The sequence below is a fragment of the Dipteris shenzhenensis genome, chromosome 14 (genome assembly GCF_047967505.1).
Source record: "Dipteris shenzhenensis isolate YYH24624 ecotype China chromosome 14, Dip_SZ_1.0, whole genome shotgun sequence".
Lineage (NCBI taxonomy): Eukaryota > Viridiplantae > Streptophyta > Polypodiopsida > Gleicheniales > Dipteridaceae > Dipteris > Dipteris shenzhenensis.
Window position 1 is genome coordinate 11,688,253 of NC_141609.1, and position 24,779 is coordinate 11,713,031.

Below are 24,779 nucleotides of genomic sequence, written 5' to 3' on the forward strand. Positions count from 1 at the left end.
TCATTCGTGCCTTAACAAATATCTGGCACATGTTGAGAGAGGTGCCAAATGTACATGGTAAGACAGTCCCTAGGCTGAGTTGAGATACCCTGAGGGGCTTGTCATGGGAGAGTCCTTGAGGAGGCATGAAGATTCCAACCAGTCATCCATAGAAAGCCATGATTTTGAGTCATCCAACAAAATCGTCCATGAGCTAAGCCATGAGCATGGATATCGACCTAGAATACATGCATCAAGCCTAGAGGTAGGGCATGCCTTAGGAGAAGGACAAAGAAGAAGACCTACCTGAGCAATGGAGGTAATGCAAGAGCCAAGCCAAGGACACATGCAAGGTTCATAATGGGCCTTGAACCCCAAACGCGGTCACGCACGAAATGAACAGTATGGGTCGAGTCCCAAAATAAGATTGGCTCATGTGGCTAGAAGACGTGTCCAAATGGTAGACCGAGCAACCACCCTTGTCTGTCGACATGTTGAATGACCACACAGAGATATCCACAGTGACAGTTGCCAACATGGAGCAAGCCTTCACCAAGAAGAACAATTGGCCATGAAGATACAAGGACCTGAGTTTGAAATTTAGACCGAGTCAAGACAGAATGATTGTGGTTGAGTAGTCCCAAGCTGGTGACCACCATGTCAAAAAATACACAAACCATTAAGGTGAGGTTCCAAGACTTCAAGGGTACCAAGGAAGAAGATTGCCCAATGATGGTTTAATCAATTTCTGGTTGGGCACTTCATAGACTCTTATCACAGGTCCGAGACCTTTTTTAGGCAGTTCAAACAAAAATTATCAAGGAGTGTTTGCACCAAGTTGAGCGATCTTAAGCGGAAGAAAAAGAGTCTATCTAGGATTTTGTTGTGGATGCAATTCTTACTTATTAACCAATTGAGCACACCATCTGATGATAAATCTCTATGTGCTTGGTTGCTCACAATTTGCACACAGTTGGATTTGGGTTCTTTGGAAATTGTCAATCTAATGAAGATCTGTTGAACCAAGCAGTGGCCTCGAAGAAGAGCGAGGGAGCCAAGGCCAAAGAATGAGGACACTTCATTGAAGAAAAACAAGCTGAAGTCCAAACTTAAGAAGGATAAGTTCGGTCCCAATGAAAAATGGTGCAACACAATGATTGCAAAACAAAGTATTGTGAGGTTTGTTCAAAATTTGGCCATGGCCAGTCCAAGTGTTGGTATGCCAAAAAGCCGAATGTGGACATCAACTAGGTGGCATTAGACACCAAGTCTAAGGACGGATGTCCACCAAGACCTGAGCAAGGCAAAGGTAAAGGAAAGAATGACAAAGGATAATGCCAAGGGCCATAGGTGTTACATTTGTGGAGAACATGGCCATACCAAGGACTGCAAATTGTGGTTGGAGCATGTTAAGCGCAATGCAAAATGATTGGATATTGATCCAGAGTGTTGACCTATTTTGGTAAAATAAATAGACTCGATTGAAGCCAATGCAATCACTAAGTCCCAAGGCCTAGTGACTGATTTCGAGAAGGGCCCACCACAAACCAAGGACATCAATTGGAAGGAGCCAAAATAGGTGGCATCTAGGCTCAGGAAAGGCACCTGCTGTTGACTTGTTGTTCGAGCCAACATTCGACCGTGCTGTAGAAGCGTCTACAAGCAAGTCCGAACCAAGCCAAGTACCACCGAGTGCCTGAGTTCAAACAGGAAACCTTCCACAACATGAAGGTTAGTTTCGCAATGGTTGAATTATTGAAAATTGCTCCATATTACTGAGTGTTTCTTGTAGCAGTTCTGAGCCAAAGAGAAGCCACTGTAAGTCATGGATTCTCTTGTCACCATTCTAGGCGTTGACATACCAATGGTCAATGACGAAGTTTTAATCATCACGTCAAAATCAAAAAGCAAAGTGTACCATGGATGGTGGCTCAGGAGTCAACATTATCTCGAGTGGCTGAAGCTCCTTCTCCTTTCTAAGTATGCATGACCAATCAACAATCGGTGGAGACCAAAAGCCTGCTCCCAGATGTCATCATTACATCTGAGGAGTGCATTACATAGTATGTTTCAATGGAGATGAATGCCTACCCATTCCTTGAAGTGCCAAGGTGTTTTATGATTGGGGTTCTAAGATCATGACAATCAAGACTAGGAATGCCGAGGTGCAAATCCCCCCACTAACCCAAGCAAAGTACCAAGCAGATGCCACCTCAAGGGCTTGAAGGTGAAAGATCAATTCTCATAATGTATAGCACGTTGATCTAGTTTTCATGGGGTGTGGCCCTGGGAAACTTTCCTTTCCCAAATGATGAGTTATGAAAGCTTGTCATAAGAATTAGAGAGCTGGAAGGACACTTGGTTCATGGGGGGACGTGCACCAAGGGGTGAACTTGCGAAAAGGTCTTGACATCTGTCCAAACGTTTAGGGGTCTATGAGGCATGCTGCCATGTGTATGTTGCCTTGTGTCATATGTTGAAGGGTGTCATATAGTATTAGCATGTGGCTCCTTCCATGTGTCATGTCACATGTCATGTGACATGCATCATGAGCTAACTTTATGGTATGTGCTAAATTAAAGTACTAAGATCTTTAAGCCTCTTGATGTGCTTAAACTTAATACTCCAATTTCACATCTCATTCCACCATGATATTTTTGGTGATTAATCCTATCCAAAACCAATAGAAGGATGTTCAACCAAAGGGAAACATAGATGTAGATCAAACTTCAAAGAATATGTGTGTCGAAAAACTAGCTCACAATCATTCCAATCTGGAGTAGTAAATACAAGTAGGCCATAGCCAAAATAGCTGAAGATGAAAGATGAGAAGCTGACAGAACAGACACATCTATATCCTGGTCACTTCATTAAAGACATGATTAGTGAACAAGAGCTAGCCAAGCCAAAGATTACAATCACGTGGCTTGGTTCTCAACACTTGGTTCCAGAAGTGACTCATGAGCTCAATTTGGGTACAATCGAAGAGGCACATACAATCATGGTAGGTGCCCATCTACTATATGAACTTCAAGCTTTTTCTTGCAATATATCCTACTTCCATAATCACTCCCAATCTGCCCTCAAAACTCCTAGACTAGACTTCTAAATCCTTTTCTCCTTTTCTTCTAAAGCTCTCCACTTCTCGTACAGAGCCAAGGTCGTCCCAGATTAAATCTAGGCCGTTGGATGTTGGCACTTTCATAAAAGGGAAGTGCAAGCCCACGTGGGGAAGGGTCTGCAGGAAGACTTTCCTGGGAGGAAAGTCTGCAGGAAGGGTCTGCAGACCCTTCCACGTGGGGGAAGAGTCTGCAGGAAGACTTTCCACGTGGGGGAAGCACGTGGGGGAAGGGTCTGCACGAAGACTTTCCTAGCCCCTTTTTGAACCTTGCTACACTCCATGTGGAGGTGAAAACCTCCATCAACCATCATGAGCATCGCTAACCTAAATGCAAGGACTGTTTTCCATGCTTAAGCCTACATCAATAAGAATATGACTCGAGGCCCTATGGGACAACTGTGGTCACTCTACTACAACGACCGACTAACCATGATTGTAGGTGAATGAATTCAAGCTCTCTCTAATATAGATCGCTAGTAATTCAGCTATTCACTTGTGTTTTAAAAACTTCATTGAGCTGTCCCGGTACGCTACGTGGGTCTTAAACCATTGGCAAGATTAGATGAGTAGGAGGTCGAGAAATCTAAGCTGTTCATATAGTCATTATGACCTACAACTTTGCCAAGTTTCTTTTCCCTTGCTTTTAATGGTGTTTGTGTGTGTGCAAGAGAGGCGGGTGCGAGTTTCCTTCAATTCCTTCATGATGCAATGTGCTTGGAATGTTAGCATTTCAAAGAATCATTTGCTTGTACTAAAAAACATATTCAAATTGAAAGACTGACTTCAATGTGCGGACTTCCAAAGGTATATACAACGAGGTAACACCCCAGACTATCACAGTGAACCAGCTCTTTTCACAGGATTTGACAATGATTTAGAGCCCTTGGAATTCCCTTTCTTTCCATTGCAGAAAATGCCGTCGTCACCATCATCATCGTCCTCAAACTTTCTTTTTCCCTTTGAATTTTTTGCTTCTGCAGGATCTTGCACAGTGTAAATGGAAACCTTGCTTTTCGCTTCCACAAATTCCATTTCTTGTTCGTCTTCACCCATCTCCTCTTTCGGCCTCCATATAAATAGAGATCTACAACATCCTCAAAGGGAGTAAATTCAGAAAACAGGGAGATTTTTGGGGGACGAAATTAATGCCATACTCCAGTAAAAGAGCAGTATTCACCTTGAGCTCCCTGTTGCAAGAACATTTAGCCGCGGGTGTAGTTTATTCACCGGACTGATTGTGGTAATATTTTTGTCCATGATTTCTGCCACAAGCTGCCCCGTACTTACGTCAATGAAATCGATGGGGTGCAGCGCAATGCCATCAAAATCATCGCTTATGTAGCGGCCAATGACGATCAGATTCTCTGATGAATCCTGCGTAAGCCGTATTATTTGGCATTTAAATCCCATAAAGATCAAATCAACGTAATTTGGCAAAACCAAACGAAAAGGGTTAGAAAGAACCTTTGGATCCCATTCAGCACGAAAACCAGTAAGGTAACGATTGAAATCGTGGCTGTGCACAATTTCCCTGCTAGGCTCTGATAAATTACTGAAGATACAATCATATACACGTAAACGGTTGTCCTGGCATGTTGTTATTATCTTGTTTCCAGTCACAGGGGAAAAGTATGCCGAATTCACTACTCTTGGATGTGAAAGCTCTGCTAGATGGCCCTTGGTATCTAAATACCGAAGGTCCCAGATTCGCGCCTAATTTCATACAAAACACACAAAGATTTCCATTGAGACTTTAACAGAAGATCCACAATCTTTTACAGGGTGATGGCTTGCATAATATCTACCACATGCTTGTCAGCTTACCATGTGGTCATTGCCACAGCTGATGAAGAGGTCTGGATCAACTGGGTTGCAATGCAACCCAACAACCTTGGATCCCTTTTTATGTATCAGAAGAGGCTTTCCAACAGTCTTGTTTGCCCTCATATCAACTCTGTTCACAAAAAATAATCGACTTAAAAAAAATTTACATGGCTACCATAGTAATTCGTAGCTTGGATGCCTTCAGAAATGTGTCCATGAGAGAGCAATAGTATTGAAGAAAGAAAATCCAGAAGCTTTGGAAAATTAGTCTGAACGAAAAAGAAAGTACAGCATGACCCTACAATTGAAACTACACGAAGGTCTAGAGATCCAGATTACTTACTGATACAGAAAACCAAAATTGTCACTTGCAAGCACCACACTCCTGTTTGAGTTCACATCCATTCCATAAATCATTCTCCATGTTGAAGGCCCCTGAACATAAAGATCAGTCGGTACTGTTTGTGAAACAGGCCTCGACAAATTTTAAAGGTCAATTACAGAGATGGATGGATTAAGGGGGAATATAAGTAATGTACCCATTGTGTGAAACTCGAAAAAGCACCAATACTTTGAGATTGGACACAACGTGACACAAACTTAAGACTACAATGGTCATTTCCCCAAGCCAGAACTCCCCACAGCGCATGAGCAAAACAGACAGCACTACAAACAGAGGAAATAATGGAGGAGAGTGGAAGAGAAACGAGAAGAAAAGAACAAAAGAAAGTTTATTATAAGTCTTCGAAAGACAGAAGGTCTGTGAGACTCACAGAACCAGAAACAATGAGCTGAATGGGTGAAGGCTCTAAGCAGGCATCTACACCCAAAACGAATACAACATAATCATAGAAACACGAATACATAAAAATGTCTAAGCCCATGGAGTCAAGCCCAAGGGGGATCCCAGTGGAAACTATGGTGTGGCATCACTCTGTGGAAGGGTAGGGGATCAGCCCAAGGGTGAGCCTGGCAGTGTACGATTTGCTGCAGTGGCATGATAGAGCGCTGGCAATGGTCTGTATGTGTGGTCGGTTGTGGTCTCCTAGTTGTGTCCCTCTATTGAACACGGAGGGAGGGTCCCCAAGCTTGATCTGGGTATCAACCCGCTGGCAAGTCTGTCACATCTCTCGCTCTCGATCTCAGCTTCGCCATCTCTCTCGGGCCTGCTCCGTGTTGTCTGGCTGGAAAAACTCAGTGACCATGTTCCTAGTGGAGTCTAGTTCTGCACCTTGATCTCGCCTATGTCCCCTGAACGAAAGTCACCAAACATCTCCGATCTGAGTAAGACAGGGAACTGGACAGGGGTCCGAAACCATCCCTAAAGAGACAATGGTAACAACCTTGGATCGCAATAGTGCACAGGGCATCTGAAAGCGAACTGCTCCTTCCTCTCTCGATCTCCTGCCAATTTCTATCAATCTCCTGCCAATTGCAGAGTACAGATGCGACTCTATATAGGCCCCAGCCCGTCCCCTTTCAATGCCTCCTAGGTAGTGAGACGAGACACGAAACTACCCGATCGATATCCTCAAGTCATGGGAAAGATGGACCATTGTGTATCATCGAAATCTGCACGCAATGGTCCGTATACAATGCGACTTGCTTCATTGAATGCCCTTAGTTTGTTGAATGGACCTCTATATGCATCTATTAAGCTTTTATTGGTTCTCACTAGGTGCCAGCTGAGTTCTGAATGTGTGTAGTTGTAAGAGATCCTCCTGGAAAACCTAGTGGACCTCGTGATATGTAAGCGGATCAGAAGACGCCTCAATGTTATATTGAAAGGGGGGTAATATGTCCATGTGGAGCCCCAGAATCTTAACCATCTGCATGTACATGTGTACCAACACCTCTTACAGCACTCAGCTTCCAAAGTCATGGATGAAGATAGGGCCAGCCATCATAGCCTACATCGGCCAGATGTATAAGAGCCATAACACCCGACTCAGTAGAGGTATGTAATAACCTGGAATGTTGCATCAAGCTGTAGTGGGAATGCTCCGAACTCAGTCAAAACTATCGGATGCCGGACTATCGGCTTACTACGGTCATTCGTGAGAGCAGGCATACCTAAAAGCCTCTCCACTCAAGCCCAAGCTTTCCCTGATAGGTCAAGCCCCAAGAACTGCCATGCATCCCCGCAGGGCAGATCAAAAAGTCGACGAGAAGAGACTTGGTCTGGGGGTCCTAGAAATGAGAGTGAAATCACTGCCGCTCAAGTCTAGCAAATGTGGCATATCCCCTGCTCAGATGAACCTGCAACGTTGATCGCATCATGAAAATCAGGCTAGAGAAAAGAACCCACAAGTAATCCATCCAGTTTGAAATGCTCTCTATGCATGGCTGCTCGGGATGTGTTGAAGATCATGACCTAGGTTTTACCAAGGTTGACCTCAAGTCACTTGTCTCGCAAAAGATTTTATTTGTTGCCGGATGCTCTCTGCTAAGGATGAGAGTAAGACCACATCGTCTCCATAGTCACGGAGAGAAAGTGTTGGAAAGGTCACCTCCCCATCTGTAAGCCCCCAAATGAGGAGAGCGTGGGGGAGGGAGACCTAGGGCAGGATGTGCCCAAAGAGAGATTACCTGCATGTGTGGATTTGGGACAGATCTGGAGCATTCATGGTTGGCGGGGTGTCCCAAGTAAAAGGCACGATGACATCAGCAGTGTACGGAACTGTACAGCGCTGGAGAAGAGCCTGGCAGAGGGCAGAACCAGCAGGACAGAAAGGCACTGACATGGCAGGGGATGGAGCAGCACACGGCAGCCCATATGGAGGGCTGGTTGGGCTGGGCAAATCCAGCCAACCAGGCCCTATCTAGGGCTGGCCAAGGGCTCAGCCCTTGCATGGAAGTGTGGGCCAAAGGCCCTAGAAAAGAGAGCCCCAAAGGGGCGTTTATATACAGTACAGGTCAGGGCCTGGTCGGCCATAGGCAGCCTGACTGGTCGGTTTTATGACAGGCCTTAGGGCCTATAAAAGCAGAGGCACTTGCCTCATTTCCATATCCAGCAAGTCAGCAAACATAGGAGCAGAAGGAGCAGCAGAAGCCTGATCTTTGGGCCTACATCCAAGAGGCAAAGCAGGGCCAGAGTTGCTGCAGACTGAGCTCACTTGGGGCTGAAGCCTAGGCTGCCTACTAGGACAGCAAGGTGCTGAGATCTTTGGACGGAAAGTCTACTTACGCTCGAGGTGGAGCACCCGGGCTCGAGTCTAGAGATACTTGGCTGATAGGAGAAGGACCTTGTGGTAAGATCAGAGGACCACACCATTGGTGGGACTCTGGATCTATATCTTTTGTATTGTGTCCATAGTTTTGGACGGAAATCTATCTGGCTGGTTCATTGTCTATTGATGAGTCTGCAAATCTATGTGATGCACATTAAGTGAAGAAGTTTGTGATTCCACACCCCACACCACACTGTGTGAGCTCCTGGGCATTACTATAAGTCTTCCGCTGTGTGTACCCTCTATTGGGTCATTTCTAACAGAAAGAAAGCAATAGAGTGCTGCCTCACAATGAAACTGAATAGCCTGGTCACCATAGCAGAAGCTCTTATTCCAAGTAGCAAAAGGTAGCTAGAGAAAGTAAGCCTTGTGTGTTTGCCATGCTCTTGTTAGCCCAAGGCGAGTACCTTTCTCAAAGGGACTCTTACCTTGGGAGTCCATAACCTCCCTTGTCTTTCCAATAATAATAATAAATAAATCCGTGTGGACAGCAGTCTTAGCCTACTAAACTGCACCTCCCAGTGATACTCCAGCCCTACTGGCCATCAAAGTACGCAGTTGTATTCTTTGTGCACTTAGATATTGGTATGCACAAAGACGCAATTAATAAAACAACAGGTAGTTAGCATAGATGCAAGTCTTCAACTGTCAATAGAAGTCCATGGTACGATGCATGTTACAGAGCTGGTTTGGTGAGCTAGCCTGCCACCACATAAATGCTATGCATTATATAGCTTTGTAAAACTCCAATATATCCGATCATACAATTTTAGATTTTTTGTCGTTTTAAATCTACAATGAAAATAAAAGAGAAGAAAAAATAGGTAACAAAACTTTGTGGCATAACTAACCTTAACTATAACCATAGTGGGTTTTCAGACCAAAGTCTTATCTACCACGTGTCACATCAGTTAATTAACCCTATCCAAAAAGGTAACCTTACCCTGGTCAATTTGACCCAACCTTATCTGCCACGTGGCAGGAGGTTGTTTAGAGAGAGAAGCTGGCTGGCTTCTTCATGGTGGAGGCGACAACGATGAATTGATTTGGGAGGCTACGCAGCATCGAAGATGAGGCATCGTTGTTGGAGTAGGAGAGCTTGTAGCACCGGATGCCTGAAACAGGGTCTGTACAGTCTGTACGGACGGTTTGTCAGTCCGTACAGCCTATCAAATGCGCCGTACAGCAGCAAAACAGCACCAGGATGGGCTCCAGCAAGTCGCAGAAGGTGCTCCCAGGCTTGGACTGCGTGCAACAGTGCTGGAGGGTGAGGAAACAGAGAGAAACAGCAACAAAATAGCAACCAGCCACATCTAGAAGGTCTGGCACAGCAAGCAGAAGCAGGAGAAGATGGCGAATTCTGGAACAAGCCCTAGAATTCGACGCCATCTGCCCTAAAGGGGGGGGATAATGCTAAGAGTGGAGCTGGTAGGTTGCATGCCTGACACGTGGCACATTAATGCCCCTAACTCGGGGCAACTTTTTCACACGTGGCACATTAATGCCCCTAACCCCCTGTACCAAGGAAACGTTGGTTTCCTAGGGGCAACTTTTAAAGGCTCTAACCCCACTAACCAATGACAAACATTAGTACTGTCTAGGGGCAACCTTTTAATCCTTTTTAACCCCTCTTCCCACGCGAAACTTGGGAATCTATCTGGGGGCAAACTTCCTAGCTCCGTCACACCCCTCCGCGAGGTGAAAGTGATGCCATGCCTTGATTCTAAAAGTTAGGTCTAGCCAGTGTGTCCAATTAGATGTTAACACTAGGGGCTTTCAGGAACTCACCGCTCCTCTAGACCAGTTCCCCATGGCCAAACCGGTTACAAACTTAGTCATAGCTTACTTGCTTATAAAATTCACGTCCTCCCAATGACAGTAAGATGTCACATACCCTAGGGCTAGATCTGCCCTTGCCAATTTCTAACTCAATTGCTTCTGCTGTTGAGATCATGTCTTCAGGAATCAGACCTCAATTGATGAAAATCAGTCAGCCCTGATTGGCCTCGAGCTAAATAAATTTATGCTTACCAGGCCACCACTATGTAGTAGTATCGTGGCTCATACTACACAAATCTACCTACATGTTTCCTAGACATATATTAAAAGTCCTTCACCTTTGCAAACGTCATCCTAGCAAGATAAGAAAGCATGAATACAAGTGGAATTGTACATTTTAAGATTATGCAATAGATAGTCCGACTTTCCAAAAATTCGAGTCCTAGTGGACCTTGTCTAGCCTACATGTTATGCTTTTAAAAGCTTTCAAAAGGGCTGGCTCTCTGTAATGGCCTATTGCAGAGACGGCGGATGAGGACATGGGGCTTTGCATACACGTGAAAGGAATGTTTCCACTGGGACATCTTCCTAGCAAGTGTTAAGGCAAAAGTGATTCTTGAGGACATATAGAAAGGGCCAAGAAGGCTAGAGTTGCTCCCCTTGCATTTATAACCTGGACCTCATGAAGTAGAGTAGCTTTAAAATGGGGCGGTGACATTAAGTGCAAAAAATGCAGGCATACAAAAAGGACAAATCATATCTGCAGGGTGTAACAGACGAGCTCCCTTGCATCTCTAATCTTGAAAGCTTTTCTTGAATTGTGTCAATGTCCTTTAGAAATCCCTACAAATTTTGATTTAAAAAACTACCACAAACAGAATATAGAATTGAATCCATTAGGGCTTTACTATGTCAACCCTAGAAGGTCTGTGAACATTGGAATTGTGAAAGCAATCCCAAAGATTTCATGTAGGTAATCAGGATTTAATGCGGGCAGGGGGAGAGCTAAGCAGACAGAGACACACAAGAGGCAAAAGGTTCTACAACGGGAATAGCAGCTACATGTTTGAAAGAATTTGGAAAGGGCACTAGAAATATAAGCACGCAAGATATTTCAACAGAAGACAAGTACCCTGAGAGGGAGACTCTCCTCCAGAGAGTTCATTTGCCACTACTCATGCGGGGCAATCTATCATCCAAACAAACATAATGTATATTGCTCGACTATTCTCTAGTATTTACATTAATGCCCATAAAACAATCACGTCCTGGATGTGGTATGGCATGCACATACATGTAGGATCAGGCCAAAGGGACAGCACATTCATGGCCTTGAACAAACGCTAAACCCTTTGCTATTAAACAAAAGGATGCACGATACTTACATTCCATCCATCAGGGTTCAAATCCATCAATTTTGTAGGCAATCCTGTCTCCAGGTCACTGCAGCTTAGAGTGCCATCAGATCCAGAAGTGTATATAGTGTCGAAGTTTGTGGGGTGAAACCTGCATCAAAAAACTCAAGGTGAGATGAATTGAGTGAGCTATTTTGAATAACCCATAGATCATCACTCTACTGTACAGAAGGAAGAACCACAAGTAGTTTATTTGAGCAAAAGGACACAGAAGGATAGATACCTTATACTATTGACAATGCATGTATGTATTGTGTTGTACACAGTCTTTTCAAACACCTTCTCAAAATCCCAAATACCAATCTGTCCCTTCTGTTAAACAAAGCCATATTCAAGAAACCTATAAACATAAAACAATCACACGTTGCTAAAGAATCAAAGATGAAAAGATAGCTGAAAAACTCACCTTATCCCCTGAAATAAGTATATTATCTTTAGTTGGATGGAACTCTAAATATGTCACTCGTCTGCTATGCAATTTAATGATTGCACAATCCACACGATTTGGAATAATTGGGGAGGGTGCCATCTGAGACATACAAACCAATGTATAAGACAAAATTTGACCCACTTCTATGACATCTTCTGGTAGGTGTGTTATGGTGACCTAATTCTCTCTCTCTCTCTCTCTCTCTCTCTCTCTCTCTCTGCTGATATTCGAGAAGAGACTGCGGAACATGAAGCCAGACAGCATAATGCATATTGGGAGACTCCCAGATGGATGGTAAAATGAGGAGGATTCATTCAGTAATACCTTAGCACATGTTAAAGCATCCAAGCCTTTGATTGGACAGCAGATGAGGACGACAAGCCTGCTAACTCCAAGATGATGGTGAGGCTAAAGAAGTCCGTATTAGTCAACGTAAAGGTCATGCTGTTATTACATTTAACTCACAAGATTTAAGACTCAAGATCCTACAACAATCCTACAAGCTGAAAGGAACTAAGCTATGCATAGCTAAAGACCTTACAAGAGCTCAACTTAAGGATAGAGCGAATTAGACATGGTTAAGGCTGCCAGGAAGGATGGAAAGTAGTGTGCCGCGGAGGAATAGTACTCATTACGGGATTTAAATCAAAACCAAAAGACTCAGTCTTAAGATGATGTATGGTCAATTATGTCCAAGATATAATTTAGGTAATCTAAATAACTAGAGTTGCTTTATGCACTCCTTGGGAGTTGCCATGTTACGCCTCCCTAAGCTGTTGTATTAGATGGTTTGTCTATTGTCCCTTAGTCTCCTGTGGACGTAAATAGACTTTGTCTTTCTTTCTCTCTCGCTCATTTCTTTTTCCTATTTTGTGCTTTGTTTCTTCCTTTTGCCTATTGAACTTTTGAGTGTTTGGGTTGATATTTCAAAGCGTAGTAAGCTTAAAGCACTGCATTAATCCAAGAGATTCCAGAACCTTTCAAAACCAGATGGCAGTATATGCTTGGTTACTAATGAGAACATAAGCACAGCTTTGCTTACTATATACCTTTGTAAGACTAGAATAAGTCCAATCATACAAATTTAGAATTTTTGTTGTTCTAAAGAATAAGATTAGCTGTTGGGACTTCTGCACCCGCGTAAGATAAAACGATGTAGTTGAACAGCTGATCACCACTTGGACGAAAATTCAAAGAATTTGCATGTCCGCTAAGGTCCGCTAAGTTATTTTTATATTTTATTTTCCTCATTTACTCATAATTTATCTAAAGTCGATCACAAGCTCCCTTCTTTCCTTTGTTCTTTCACTTGTTTTATAAAAATTTTAATTTGTAAGATCTGGCTTCTGAATAAACAGGCTCACACGAGAAGGTCAGCAAAGATCATCTCAGACCTTCATAGTACATTGAAAAGAATTGTGCAAGGCTCACACTACCTTCCAAATAGACTATCTTGGCATTGCCTGCTGTACCTTTACCTTGGAGTAATTTGGTATATATAATAACGTCATCATTTAAGGGGAAGCGTTGTGAGAAAGCGATTTGGAGCCCTGAAATTATCTTTTATAGATATGCTGCTGGAAGGAACTGGGAGCACAAAACTAGAAGGAAAATGGGTAGCCACCAGCCTTGCAATGCAAAACCAACGGAAAAGCTACAAGAGCTTTGGAAATTTTAGAAGGAAATGCCATAAACATTTTGACACGACCCCGCAGGATCTGACCCTATCACTGACCTAGAATCTCGTCCTCGATACAACCAGAATCATAGCGCAGGTGCCTCGATCCTCCCGACCACCCCCGAGCGCGTGGGCTACAACTCGACTCATCCATAGGCCCATATCTAACCCAGCTGAGCCCGTCCAGAGGACCTTTGATGCACCACCTATGATCCGCCATGTAGATGGCCAGAGTCCCGGCCTGGGTCCAAGCACCATCCATCAGTTGAGGAGCGCTCAACTGATCTACACAATAGCATTGGCCCTCCCTCTATATAGAAGGAAACCCGCTATAGATAGCACAATGCTATGAATAGCTCCCTACATATAAAGCGAGCACTATATATGAATCAATCTCCATATATAGCAATCTCGGCTAAAAATAGCCATCCAGCCCTATGCTATTCCGTAACCCACGTTCACCTACTATCCAACCCTAGGTACACCAGGCACATGATATACTCCCCTTCCTCTAAGAACTCACTCCTGAGTTCACCAAAAAGCCCGAAAACTCTCTGTGAAGATGAGTCAATGCCAATAACTATACTCTGACTATCAGTTTGAGTGTGCTATACTTTCCATGAGATTCCAATCAAAGAGAATCTAAGGCCAAAGCCACAATCTTTGATAACCAACCCAAGAAAAGTAAATCTCTCAATCTAAACAAAGTTACATATCGTAGAGTAGTCGCCTCGAGAAATCAAGTAACGCCTGAATCCACAGAGTTAATTCCATTGACATATCCGTACACAAGCATGGTAAAATCTCTACCTGAAGGTAAATGATTCTATCAACCTTATCTATTGAGTATCCTTGAACTCAAAATCTTAGGTTGAGATCGGGAATCATTGTTCGAACAACCCCATCAATTGAGTCCCTCGAGGTCAATTTTGTTGGTTGCAATTTCTATCAACCCTAATGGCCTGAATTACTTAGTATAGTATTCAGAAAATCCCTCAACGGAATACCCTTGTAATTCAAATTTTTGGGTTGAAATACATGACAGACTTTCTATCGCAAAACAATTAGGTATCCGTTCATAACTCATGATGGAAGAATCTTCATGGAAGTATCAATGGGCAAAATCCTGAGAAAAAATATGGTCCCCTTAATCTATCCTCAAAAGGCCCCTACATGAGGATAATCAATAAAAATTCAGTTGGCTATATCCAGTCAATGGTACTGTTCTAGACATGAATATAGTCAACCATCATAGGAATAACATCCTATGTAATCCAAAGACTACGGAAACATACAATCCGAAATCTCTTAAAACAAGATCCACTATCGAATATCCTGTATAAACTTGTGCACAATAAACCGCTCCGATCACACGATCATCCAGTTCTTAGGATCTCTTATCTAGGAACATCAAGTTCCAAACAAGGCACTGACATACCATCATCAAAAGATATGCGGTAACCCTCCCTGAGATTGAGTCTAGACTATGGAGCTCTAGGGTTGAACCCAAAAAATACATGGCTTCTCTCAGGGTAAAGAATCTTAGTCAGCCCTCGTTTATTTTTATTTTTATTTTTTAATCTAATTAGGTTGCCCCCAATTCAATTCAGCCTACTTGTACTTCACCCTAGAGGTCCTTGGGTATTGTTTCACGCTGGATTATACCACCACATCAGAGAATCTTAAGTGTAACATACCTTAGTGTCCCATACCACCAAAGTATACTGCAAATAAAAAGCTCAGTGGACAATATGAGTGAATCAGGGTAGCCAATCCCTCTTTACTCAGACCATCCCAGATTGAGTCAGGGTGGCGAATCCGTTCTCATCCTTTTCTTAATGTGATTATATCATCCCCTTGTGTTACAATACCCCAAGGTCAAAGAAGAAAACAGCAGGTAGCATCCCTAACAACTCTTGAATCCTGACTATCCATGACCTTGGGCTAAAAGAGTGAGAATCAAAATGACCCCGCCAAAAGAGCCCAAGAAGAGTCATGTCTCTCATGCAAACCCTGAGGACTAGAAAGAGAGAGCCAAGCTACTGAGCACCCTAAGCCATGAAGGGAGAGAAGATGAGGACTAGAAAGAGAGAGCCAAGCTACTGAGCACCCTGAGCCATGAAGAAGGGAGAGAAGATGACTCAACAGAATGTCATCGAACCAAAAGCGCCCAAGAAGTGTCATGTCTCTCATAAAACTCCTCAGAGGACCGGAAAGAGAGAGCTAAGCTACCGAGCACCCTAAGTCACGAACAAGGGAGAGGGCATAAAGTTGCTCATTAATATAGTACTCCCCTTCCAGATGATCGATGCATGTCCGATAAGCAACGATGAATAGTCTCCTTAGCAAGAAGGCAATGAGTACTTCACCGAACCTAGACCTCCATTGGTTCACTGCAATCCCTCCATGAATAGAAAGCCAAAAGAAAAGAGTCATTTTTCTCTTCTTGAGGGATTTCCCATAGTCTTCTTTATTGCATACAATGACACAATAAGTGCTATGTTCTTATGAATGAAAGATCCAAGTCATTATTGATTGCAAAAAAAAAAAGTTACATTAAATGACACCTATTGAGGAAAAAGATTTAGCACTTAGCTTCTATCTACCCATTTGTGGTTTACAAATATCTTTGAGTGCCTCAACTGAGCATGTCTTTGTTCTGCATTTGAGTTCTCCAAAATTTGCCTCCTTCTTTCCTTTTGAGCCAATCTAAAAGCTAGCTTAACCTGTGATGTAGTAACTTTCTTCTTGACTTGAAGCCTTTGTAGTATTCCTCGATAGAACCACTGAAAGACGTCTTTCAAACTATTGTCTTTCTATTTTCCTCCAAAATGTTGTGTATGTATAAAGAATGCATTTCATGCCATGTAGTGTGATTTCTCCATTCCCGGTGTAGACCAAATACATAAAGAACCTTCATATGTCCAAACGGTAACTCGAAGAAACGTCATAACTCGCAATCACATCGAGATCAAAACTTCAAATAGAAACCAAACAAGAATCTACGCACCAAGATTCAAGAAAGGGAAATCCATTTGCCTTTGTTAAATCCGGTCTAATATGTAACAGATACTCAGGCACCATTAATGTACTATATATCTAAAAAACTTCAAGATATATGCAAGAAAAGTATAATTTGAAAAAAACCATCAAGGAAGAAGGCTGGAAAATATCTCGCACGGGAGAGGGACTAGAAGAAAAACAGCGCCGTCCAAACACGTGCTCTTCACACTAACAAAAGAGAATCTAGTGCTGCGTGGAATCAAGGAAGAAGGCGAGTAGAGGACAGCAAGAAAGATGGCGGAATCTAATAGGCTGATCTCAGACGGAAAGAGGGTGGGAAATTCGCCTTCATGTGCTGAAGAGTGCTGAAGTGAGAAAGAGAGAAATCCCGGGTATATAAATAGCCAGGAAGGGCCATCAAAAGCTAGGCAAATTTAGGGTGGGTGCTTGATTTAGAGCAAGTGCTTTCCTTGCTAGAGAAAAACAAACAAGCAACCTGCTTTTTTTTTTTTAAAACCAAAAAACAGTCTCGCTTTTAATAGATCTAGTCCCACTTTTATCCAGCCAGCCAAAAATAGCCAAAACGCGCTAAAATCAGGACATACGCTCCTTCCCAAAGCCAAGCGCCTGCCCCCAATCATATCGCCCCTATCTCTGATGCCCGAATCTCCTAGACAAGCCGCTTTCTAGGCTTATGAACACTCTCTCTTTCCTCCTACTTCTCAACTGCAGCAAATCTAGGTCTCTAGGGTAGGAATCTCATCCTTGAGGACCTAGAGTGAATTCTTTCCCTCACCAGCGCACTCTCACGCGTCCCCACACAGCCAATCACATCAACAACTCAAGCGTGGGAAGTTATAGGTCAGAAACGATCCATCCTCATATCTCTTGCTGAAAGCATCAAGTCTTCTCATCGCCTACCCTTCTCAGGGAATCACGATTTCCAAACACGTAGCAACCGAGAGAGAGCACACAGCCTATGGACTTCTATTTCTTACTCTCCCAATCATGAGCCCACATCATCAGCCAACGATTCAGCCCATACATGAGCGGAAATTCAGATTTGCAAGAGTAATCTCAAAAAGCGTACCTAGAAGACATCTTTTCTGCATACCTCCGTTGAATTCAATCGTGATAAGACGGCTCTGATACCAAATGACCTCCCAATCGCCGGCTACAACTTGACTCATCCATAGGCCCGTATCTAACCTAGGCGTCCCATACCACCTGAGCCCGTCCAGAGGACCTTCAATACACCACCTATGATCCACCATGTAGATGGCCAGAGTCCCGGCCTGGGTCCAAGCCCCATCCATCAATTGAGGAGCGCTCAACTGATCTACACAATAGCACTGGCCCTCCCTCTATATAGAAGGAAACCCGCTATAGATAGCACAATGCTATGAATAGCTCCCTACATATAAAGCGAGCACTATATATGAATCAATCTCCATATATAGCAATCTCGGCTAAAAATAGCCATCCAGCCCTATGCTATCCCGTAACCCACGTTCACCTACTATCCAACCCTAGGTACACCATGCATATGACACATTTGTATAGGACTTTATTGACCTATCCACATGATTTTTTCCAAAACCTGTAGAGCCAAAAACGAAATAGTTGGATGGCATCAAAATAGATCGCTATGAGTAGAGCTTAGATTAAGAAACAAGTTCTTGATTTCACAGGGTTGAAAGTTTAAGCTTTATCACGACAATGAAGTTTAAGAAAGGTACTGATCAATACGCAATGGAAAGCATTTAAAAGACATAGCTTATGGGAAAAATGATTATGGAGGACATGCTTGACAAGACATGACAACACATACTGATATCTTAAGGTGGAAATAAAAGTGCGAGAAATTTAAGGCATATAATGGCAAGTAGTTTGATGGCTATCATCTTTCTGACTCTTTTTCACCATGAGACACTCTTTCACAAGTAGATTTCTTCTCACTCCAATCCACTCAACACAGTTCTAGTCAAAAAATGACCTTGTCTCGATATGGGTGGAAACCAGTAAACTCCATCATGCATACCAGGGACTAGCTACTATCACATTCCCAAACGCATCATCACCGAATGGTGGGTGTAGACCATGACACAAACATATCCACAGAAACATGAGCATCCATTTATACAATGGTGTTCATGCTGAGTTTCTACCAGCACACTCAAGTGAAGGGCAGACACATACTGTAGCAATAAAGAACAAGGCTAATCATAAAGTAGGCCACAAGCCCTAGGCTCCTAGCACATATGATGAACACATGCAGCCATGCACAAAGGAAAATAGGTTCCCTTACAGGAAAGGGCTTCCCAATGATGAGAAGCTTGAAGAATGTATAGAGGCACAATATCTTACCTTGGTTAACCCTCCATTTAGTAAGGAGATAGAGGGGTCAAAGTTGCATATAGATGCTCGTTTGGGAGAGACTAAAATGAAATCGTTTAGACTTCACAAGCAGTTGTAGCTTGAATGAAGAGATTTGGACTACATTCTGATTAGCCTTCTCCTTTAGTGCTAGCCTTCGTCATGGCTAAATTTGCCCTTCACCTCCGGAGTGCTAACAAAAACTCAATACGAAGACTTTGTATAAATGGATGCTCAAGTATGTGTGGGTGTGTGGATTTGTATGTGTGACATAATACTTTTATACTATGGTCTACACCCACTGTTGGGCGCCGATGATGTCAGTGGGGATGTCATAGTAGCTAGTCCCTCCTATGCGTGATACCCTTCACCTCTGGAATGTTATTGGATTCATCTAGGTATATGCTTCTGCCATATTAGTGGACATGCGAATTTTACATTGTGAGGTTTTCATCCAAGTTGCAGCTTGCTGGTATTGCGATAATTATTTCTATCTTAGATGGTGTGTTACCCTATAATGAAGATTTAGATTTAGATTTAGATGCTCATTTGGGAGAGACTAAAATGAAATCGTTTGGACTTCACAACAGTTGTAGCTTGAATGAATAGATTTGGACTACCTTTTGATTAGCCTTCTCCTTTAGTGCTAGCCTTGGTCATGGTTGAGTTTGTTCTTTACCTCTGGAGTGCCGACAGAAACTCGGTACGAAGACTTTGTACCATGCTCTGACCTGCTGCTGTGGGCTGTAGGGCTGCGAACTGCCATGTAAGCAGCCATTCCATGGGCTGCAGATACCCGTGACAAGCCCCTCCTTGGATCCCCTTGTGGCAGAGGCATTGGCTTGAGTAGCGAGCACCACGCGCAGTCCACTCCATGTTCTAATCACGGCTTTGGAGCAGCCACCGACTGTGCAAGACCTACTACTTCTACTAGCTAGAGGCACATGGAGGGCTGCAAATGAGAAGATATGAAACATGCCTGGCTGACGACTGTCCAAGAGATAATCTCACACTACTTATGGAGCTGTTCCTTGGATCAGGGGATGGTAATGTTCATTCAGTATTAGCCAACACCTCCAATGCGTATGTCAAGTGTTTACTTGGAGATGGCAGCTCTTATTGAGGCAATATCCCCCGCTCACCTAGTGGGTGGAAAGATAGTCATGAGCCGGGAGATCTAGGATGTCAAACCAGTCCCTTCTTTCTATCATGAATGAGTACTAGGTTCCCAGCTTATTCCGCAACAAAACCCTTTCATGGTCCTTGAGGCACCAGTCAAAGTCGGCAGCCTGAGGTGTAGCCATTGTCGCATGTAGGGTGCATTCAATAGGTGTTTTAAAGGTCAACTCTAGCAATCAGCCCATACAACATACACCTAGGGGTTTGCATCCATGCTCTTTACAAAAGGTAGCGAAAGGATTAATGGCTGAATGAAAGAATAAAAGAAGGTAGTGGGAAGGTTCATAGCTCTTTACAAACACATAATGCAAAAGGTAGCGAGAGGATTAACAGCTAAATGAAAGAATGAATTTCTATTGCAAAGCGAAAAGAGTTCAAGGACAAATGATACGCTAAAGTCTAGCTCCTCCAACTTATTTCCCGAGGAGAAATTTGCAAGTCTACTCAGGCCGTGCCCTTCCAACCTGCTAGAAGACTAACTGGCTTGCATGTTGCCCTTGTGACTAAGAGGGTCACACAGAAAGTTTACAAGTAATATTCTAACTTCTTCCATTTGGCTGCAATTTCATGGCCCATCCCTCATTATTGTACAGAACCTTGTTCTAAATTCTTGCATCTCGCTGCAATTTTGAGGTCCATCACTCATTATTATACAATCTTGTAAGTTTGTCAGCATGTGCATGATCTACAACAACAATTTGTAATTCATGAGATCTAAACTGTTGACTAGGGTGCCCACTATGTATGTAAAGCATACCCTTGGAATGTGGCTTCTTAGCTGACGTTCATGTATAAAGTCAATAACGCCCAAAGAGTGCCTTCTAGGGGCAGGTACAACTCCAAACTCTGTTGCGACACGGTGGGGACATGTTGCAGTTGTGTGACCTGGATACAAATAACAAGACCTGTATCAACACATGGCTTCATCCTAGGATAATGTACACAGTTGCAAACATGTCCAACACGAATTATATAGTTGAATCAAAACCTTACCAGGTTGCTTACAAAGGAAGCAAGGCCTGTTGGGACAGTCTACATAGATAGACCCCACAAAACCAGCTTGGTGATCCTTAGCCTTACATACCTGAAATTCAAAACACAAGAGATTACATCTCATAATGCTTTATGGCAACATCAAACTGGAACATGTGCAAAATATAATGAAAGCAGCAGGGAAATTTCAGTATATGACAAGAAATCAAGCCGGATTACAACAGAAATATCATCTTACATCAAAAACTCAAGGACAAGAGGAGTGAATCGTCTATCTCAGGAAGCCAAAGAGGGGCAAGGGGAGCTATCAATGTCCCTGAAACACAGATAATGCCACAATGGAAACACTCTCTCGGCTTAATAAGTATGAAGTGCTTTTTCCATCGTCTCAAAATCAGATGGCAATCTCTAGCTAAATCCACCTCACCATTTCGTGAAACTTGCAGCCTGCAAAGCTTCCTAGTCAAACACACGAATACTACATTTCTAAGTGTTATCCTAGTTCACCCTTTCATTAGAAGACAAAGGAAGCCATCGAATATAAATACTTGTTTACTCAAGAATAGTGCTCTCATCTTATACCTAGATGAATCCAGGAACATTCCCAAACTCATCCTCTAAAAACACAACATAGTGCAGTTTCAATCTCATGATAGTCACTCACAAGGTTGAAAACCATAAACTCCATCATGCATAGCAGGGACTAGCTACTATGACATCCCCACTGACGTCATCAGCGCCCAACAGTGGGTGTAGACCATAGTATAAAAATATGCTCTCACACATACAAATCCACACACCCACACATACTTGAGCATCCATTTATACAAAGTCTTCGTACTGAGTTTCTGTCGGCACTCCGGAGGTGAAGGGCAGACTCAGCCATGATGAAGGCTAGCACTAAAGGAGAAGGCTAATCAAAAGGTAGTCCAAAATCTCTTCATTCAAGCTACAACTGCTTGTGAAGTCTAAACATTTTCATTTTAGTCTCTCCCCAACGAGCATCTAAATCTAAATCTAGCTGATAGGGCAACGCACCATGTAAGATAGAAAGAATTATCACAATACCAACAGGCTGCAACTTGGTGCTCTCATCTTACATGAGGTCCATATTCGCATCATTTATATGAGCTATGAGCTGTTGCACTCAGCATTATTAATTCATATCATTTGATAATTCCACATCAAGACCTCTCCCTCAATATACCACGGAAGCCCCTTCCACAAGGGATGCATCCACCTAGCTTGTAAGTTGCCAGGTACAGCATGCCTGTAGCAGGAATCCATATCTAGATACTCATCAGTGTCCTCCACATATAGCCAAGGAATCACTATCCAGGTACTGATCCATGTCCTCCACACTAGTACCCCTATGCCAATGTATAGCACATTCCCTCCCAGACCTCCATCCAGATATGACACTCTAGTTAGCATTATTCATCCTAACCTCTGCACTCCACCGCCTAGTGTTTCTCATGACCCTTAGTGAGTCATTACCTAAAAGGGATTAGCTAGGGATATAACAAAAGAGAATTGTAAAAGGGTCAATGACCTAGTCTTGTGGAGTATCCATGCTACAAAGAGCCATGGCCTGACTGTTACGCACACGAAGTAGTGATCAGAGTGACCAAGTCTTGAGTTCTTATATTCCCTTGAAGCAGACTACTGTTGCTCCACTCCTATCTTTGATAGCAAACACCAATACACTGCTTAGCCATTATTGAGTCTCCCCTTAATACTCACTAGATGACAACCACACACTGATGAGATGCAGCTCATAAATTTACACAGATAAGATGCTGAATTTGACTCTACTTAACAAAGAGACACGTATGAAAGATCTGAAACATGTAGTCCTTACGCTCTCATTCAACCACATGCATAGTGACGATGTACTTTTCAAGACTTAACTCCAGATAGATAAAAACTCAAAACAAGGGATTTAAATAAACAAGCTGGAGAAAATGGAAAGGCATTTAATGATGGAGAGGCTTAGGGTATTAGCATATGAGGGGAGATAGGATGGACTGTATCCATCCTATCTCCTATGCTAAATCTGAAAGGCAGCTATATAAATAGAATAAATAGCCAATTCCACACTATACCATGGAATAAAAATAGAATAAAATATAGCCAATTTTCGTCCCCCACATTATACCATGGATTAGGAACCATGGTTCGGGATGGGAACAAACTGTGGCTTACCCACTGTATTCCCATTCTAAACCAGGTGGTTTAAAATGGGTTAAGAGTGGAATAATAAACCCATCCTACTCCCATTCTAAACCAGCCATGTGCTAAGGCCCTTAGCATAAGACGACAGCTGTAACTTGGACAAAAGAGGAACATATACACAACATGATATTTCGCCCTGATATCCATGCGAACCGCATGGCATACAGGACAAAAAGCAGTAAGCGCAAAACCTACCTTCGAGTGTACCATACCAAAAGCCTCTAACAAAGGTGCTTTACTTTTCAAAACGAAGTATGACTATTCCGACAACTTCAAGACTGATTCAAGCCACAAGCGCACCTTACACAATTTAGCTGCCTTTAGACTGATAGTGATCGGCTTTTTCTTCTTCGTCTTTTTCACGTCAACATCGTCATCATTAGCTGTCTCCTGCGCAGCAGCATCGTCCCTCCTGTCATCCTCAGTGTCCTCCGGGACTTCCTCTTCTATATCACTTTCGTTTTCCAAATCTTCATCTGAGCTTTCCTCTGATTCACTTTCTCTGTTCACGATAACAGTGCGCACATTCCTTCGGGGTCTTCCAGCCATCTTTCCACGTAAATGTGCCAACCCGAGAAACCGCACGTCACTTCAATAAGGTTGCCAACTATACCGACGGAGTGAACTGAAGCGACTTCTCAATTCTCACAGATGCTGGTTAAATAGTGGATTGAAGCGACTTCTCACTTCTCTGAATGTGACTACGGATACTAGTTAAATACAGACTTTGCGTCGGAGCTGGCTGTCCACCAGAATAAAGTTACGATACAAATGTGCTCGATTCTCGCACTAGTCAGTTCAATTTCGCACATTGACTGCCTGTTCAATACAGCTTCAAACAACTTGCAGGTGGACTGTGTACGCCTGAAAGATTTAAAATAGTCAGACGCTGTCGCAGAGTAGCGAAAATGGGTGGCAAAGACACATGTTAGCAAATACGTCGTATCAAGTCCTGTAGAAAGAACAACACCTAAGGACCAAATTCAACGCTAAGGAAGAACGGAAACCCTAAGGCAACCATGGAAACGCGAAGCTGTAAGACGAAAGTGCAAGGCGCAAGAAAACGAAAGAGCAAAGAAAACGAAAGAATGCAGCAACAGAGCCATCGGCAGAGGCAAAAGAGGCAAAGCTGTTGGGTTTACCTGTGTGCTATCGAAGGAAATGAAGAAGAGGGAAGATGGTCGCCATAGCCAGCCACAAATGAGAGCTTCAATCCGCCATAGCCAACAGCTCCAAATGAACCGCTTTACTTAGCATTAACTGCGGATTAACACACAACAGCTTGATGCACAAGCCTCTCAACTTGCCGCATCCCACAACCGTCGATCTTCTCTTACCGACGGCATCCATGCCCCCCACGTGGCTCTCTAATCCAGCTTCCACCTCACGTTCCACTCTGGCTCCCCTCCACGTGGACACCTGGTTTCCATCGAATGTATTTTGCCCAGTCGCCTCTCCACTTAAATTAATAGGCCCAACAAGGAAAAACAAAACAAGATGAATTGCAATTCATATGGCCTGCCTGTGAAAAAGCGGA

At 43.2% G+C, this 24,779-nt stretch overlaps 1 protein-coding gene across 1 annotated transcript; it reads right to left on the reverse strand.

The window, feature by feature from the left end:
* Positions 1 to 3,849: 3,849 nt before the first annotated feature.
* DDB2 (damaged DNA binding 2) lies at positions 3,850 to 24,499 on the reverse strand. The gene is made up of 12 exons (XM_087384540.1): positions 24,385 to 24,499; positions 23,543 to 24,106; positions 21,008 to 21,098; positions 20,772 to 20,899; positions 11,755 to 11,877; positions 11,572 to 11,660; positions 11,319 to 11,439; positions 5,268 to 5,359; positions 4,925 to 5,054; positions 4,565 to 4,813; positions 4,278 to 4,474; positions 3,850 to 4,184 (listed from the first exon to the last, which is right to left on the reverse strand). Exons 2-12 carry the CDS (start codon positions 23,789 to 23,791, stop codon positions 3,935 to 3,937), a joined length of 1,719 nt encoding a protein of 572 aa, XP_087240666.1. The 5' UTR covers positions 23,792 to 24,106; positions 24,385 to 24,499; the 3' UTR covers positions 3,850 to 3,934.
* Between the last annotated feature and the right edge of the window lie 280 nt (positions 24,500 to 24,779).

What these genes read in the sequence shown, in the direction of transcription:
- DDB2 (XM_087384540.1), bottom strand. Translation starts at nt 23,791, where the DNA reads ATGGCTGGAAGACCCCGAAGGAATGTGCGCACTGTTATCGTGAACAGA. An exon ending in TGAACCCTGATGGATGGAAT is followed by an intron (nt 5,360 to 11,318) that starts GTAAGTATCGTG and finishes CTTTATGTTCAG; the next exon opens with GGGCCTTCAACATGGAGAAT. An exon ending in GCTGTGGCAATGACCACATG is followed by an intron (nt 4,814 to 4,924) that starts GTAAGCTGACAA and finishes GTATGAAATTAG; the next exon opens with GCGCGAATCTGGGACCTTCG.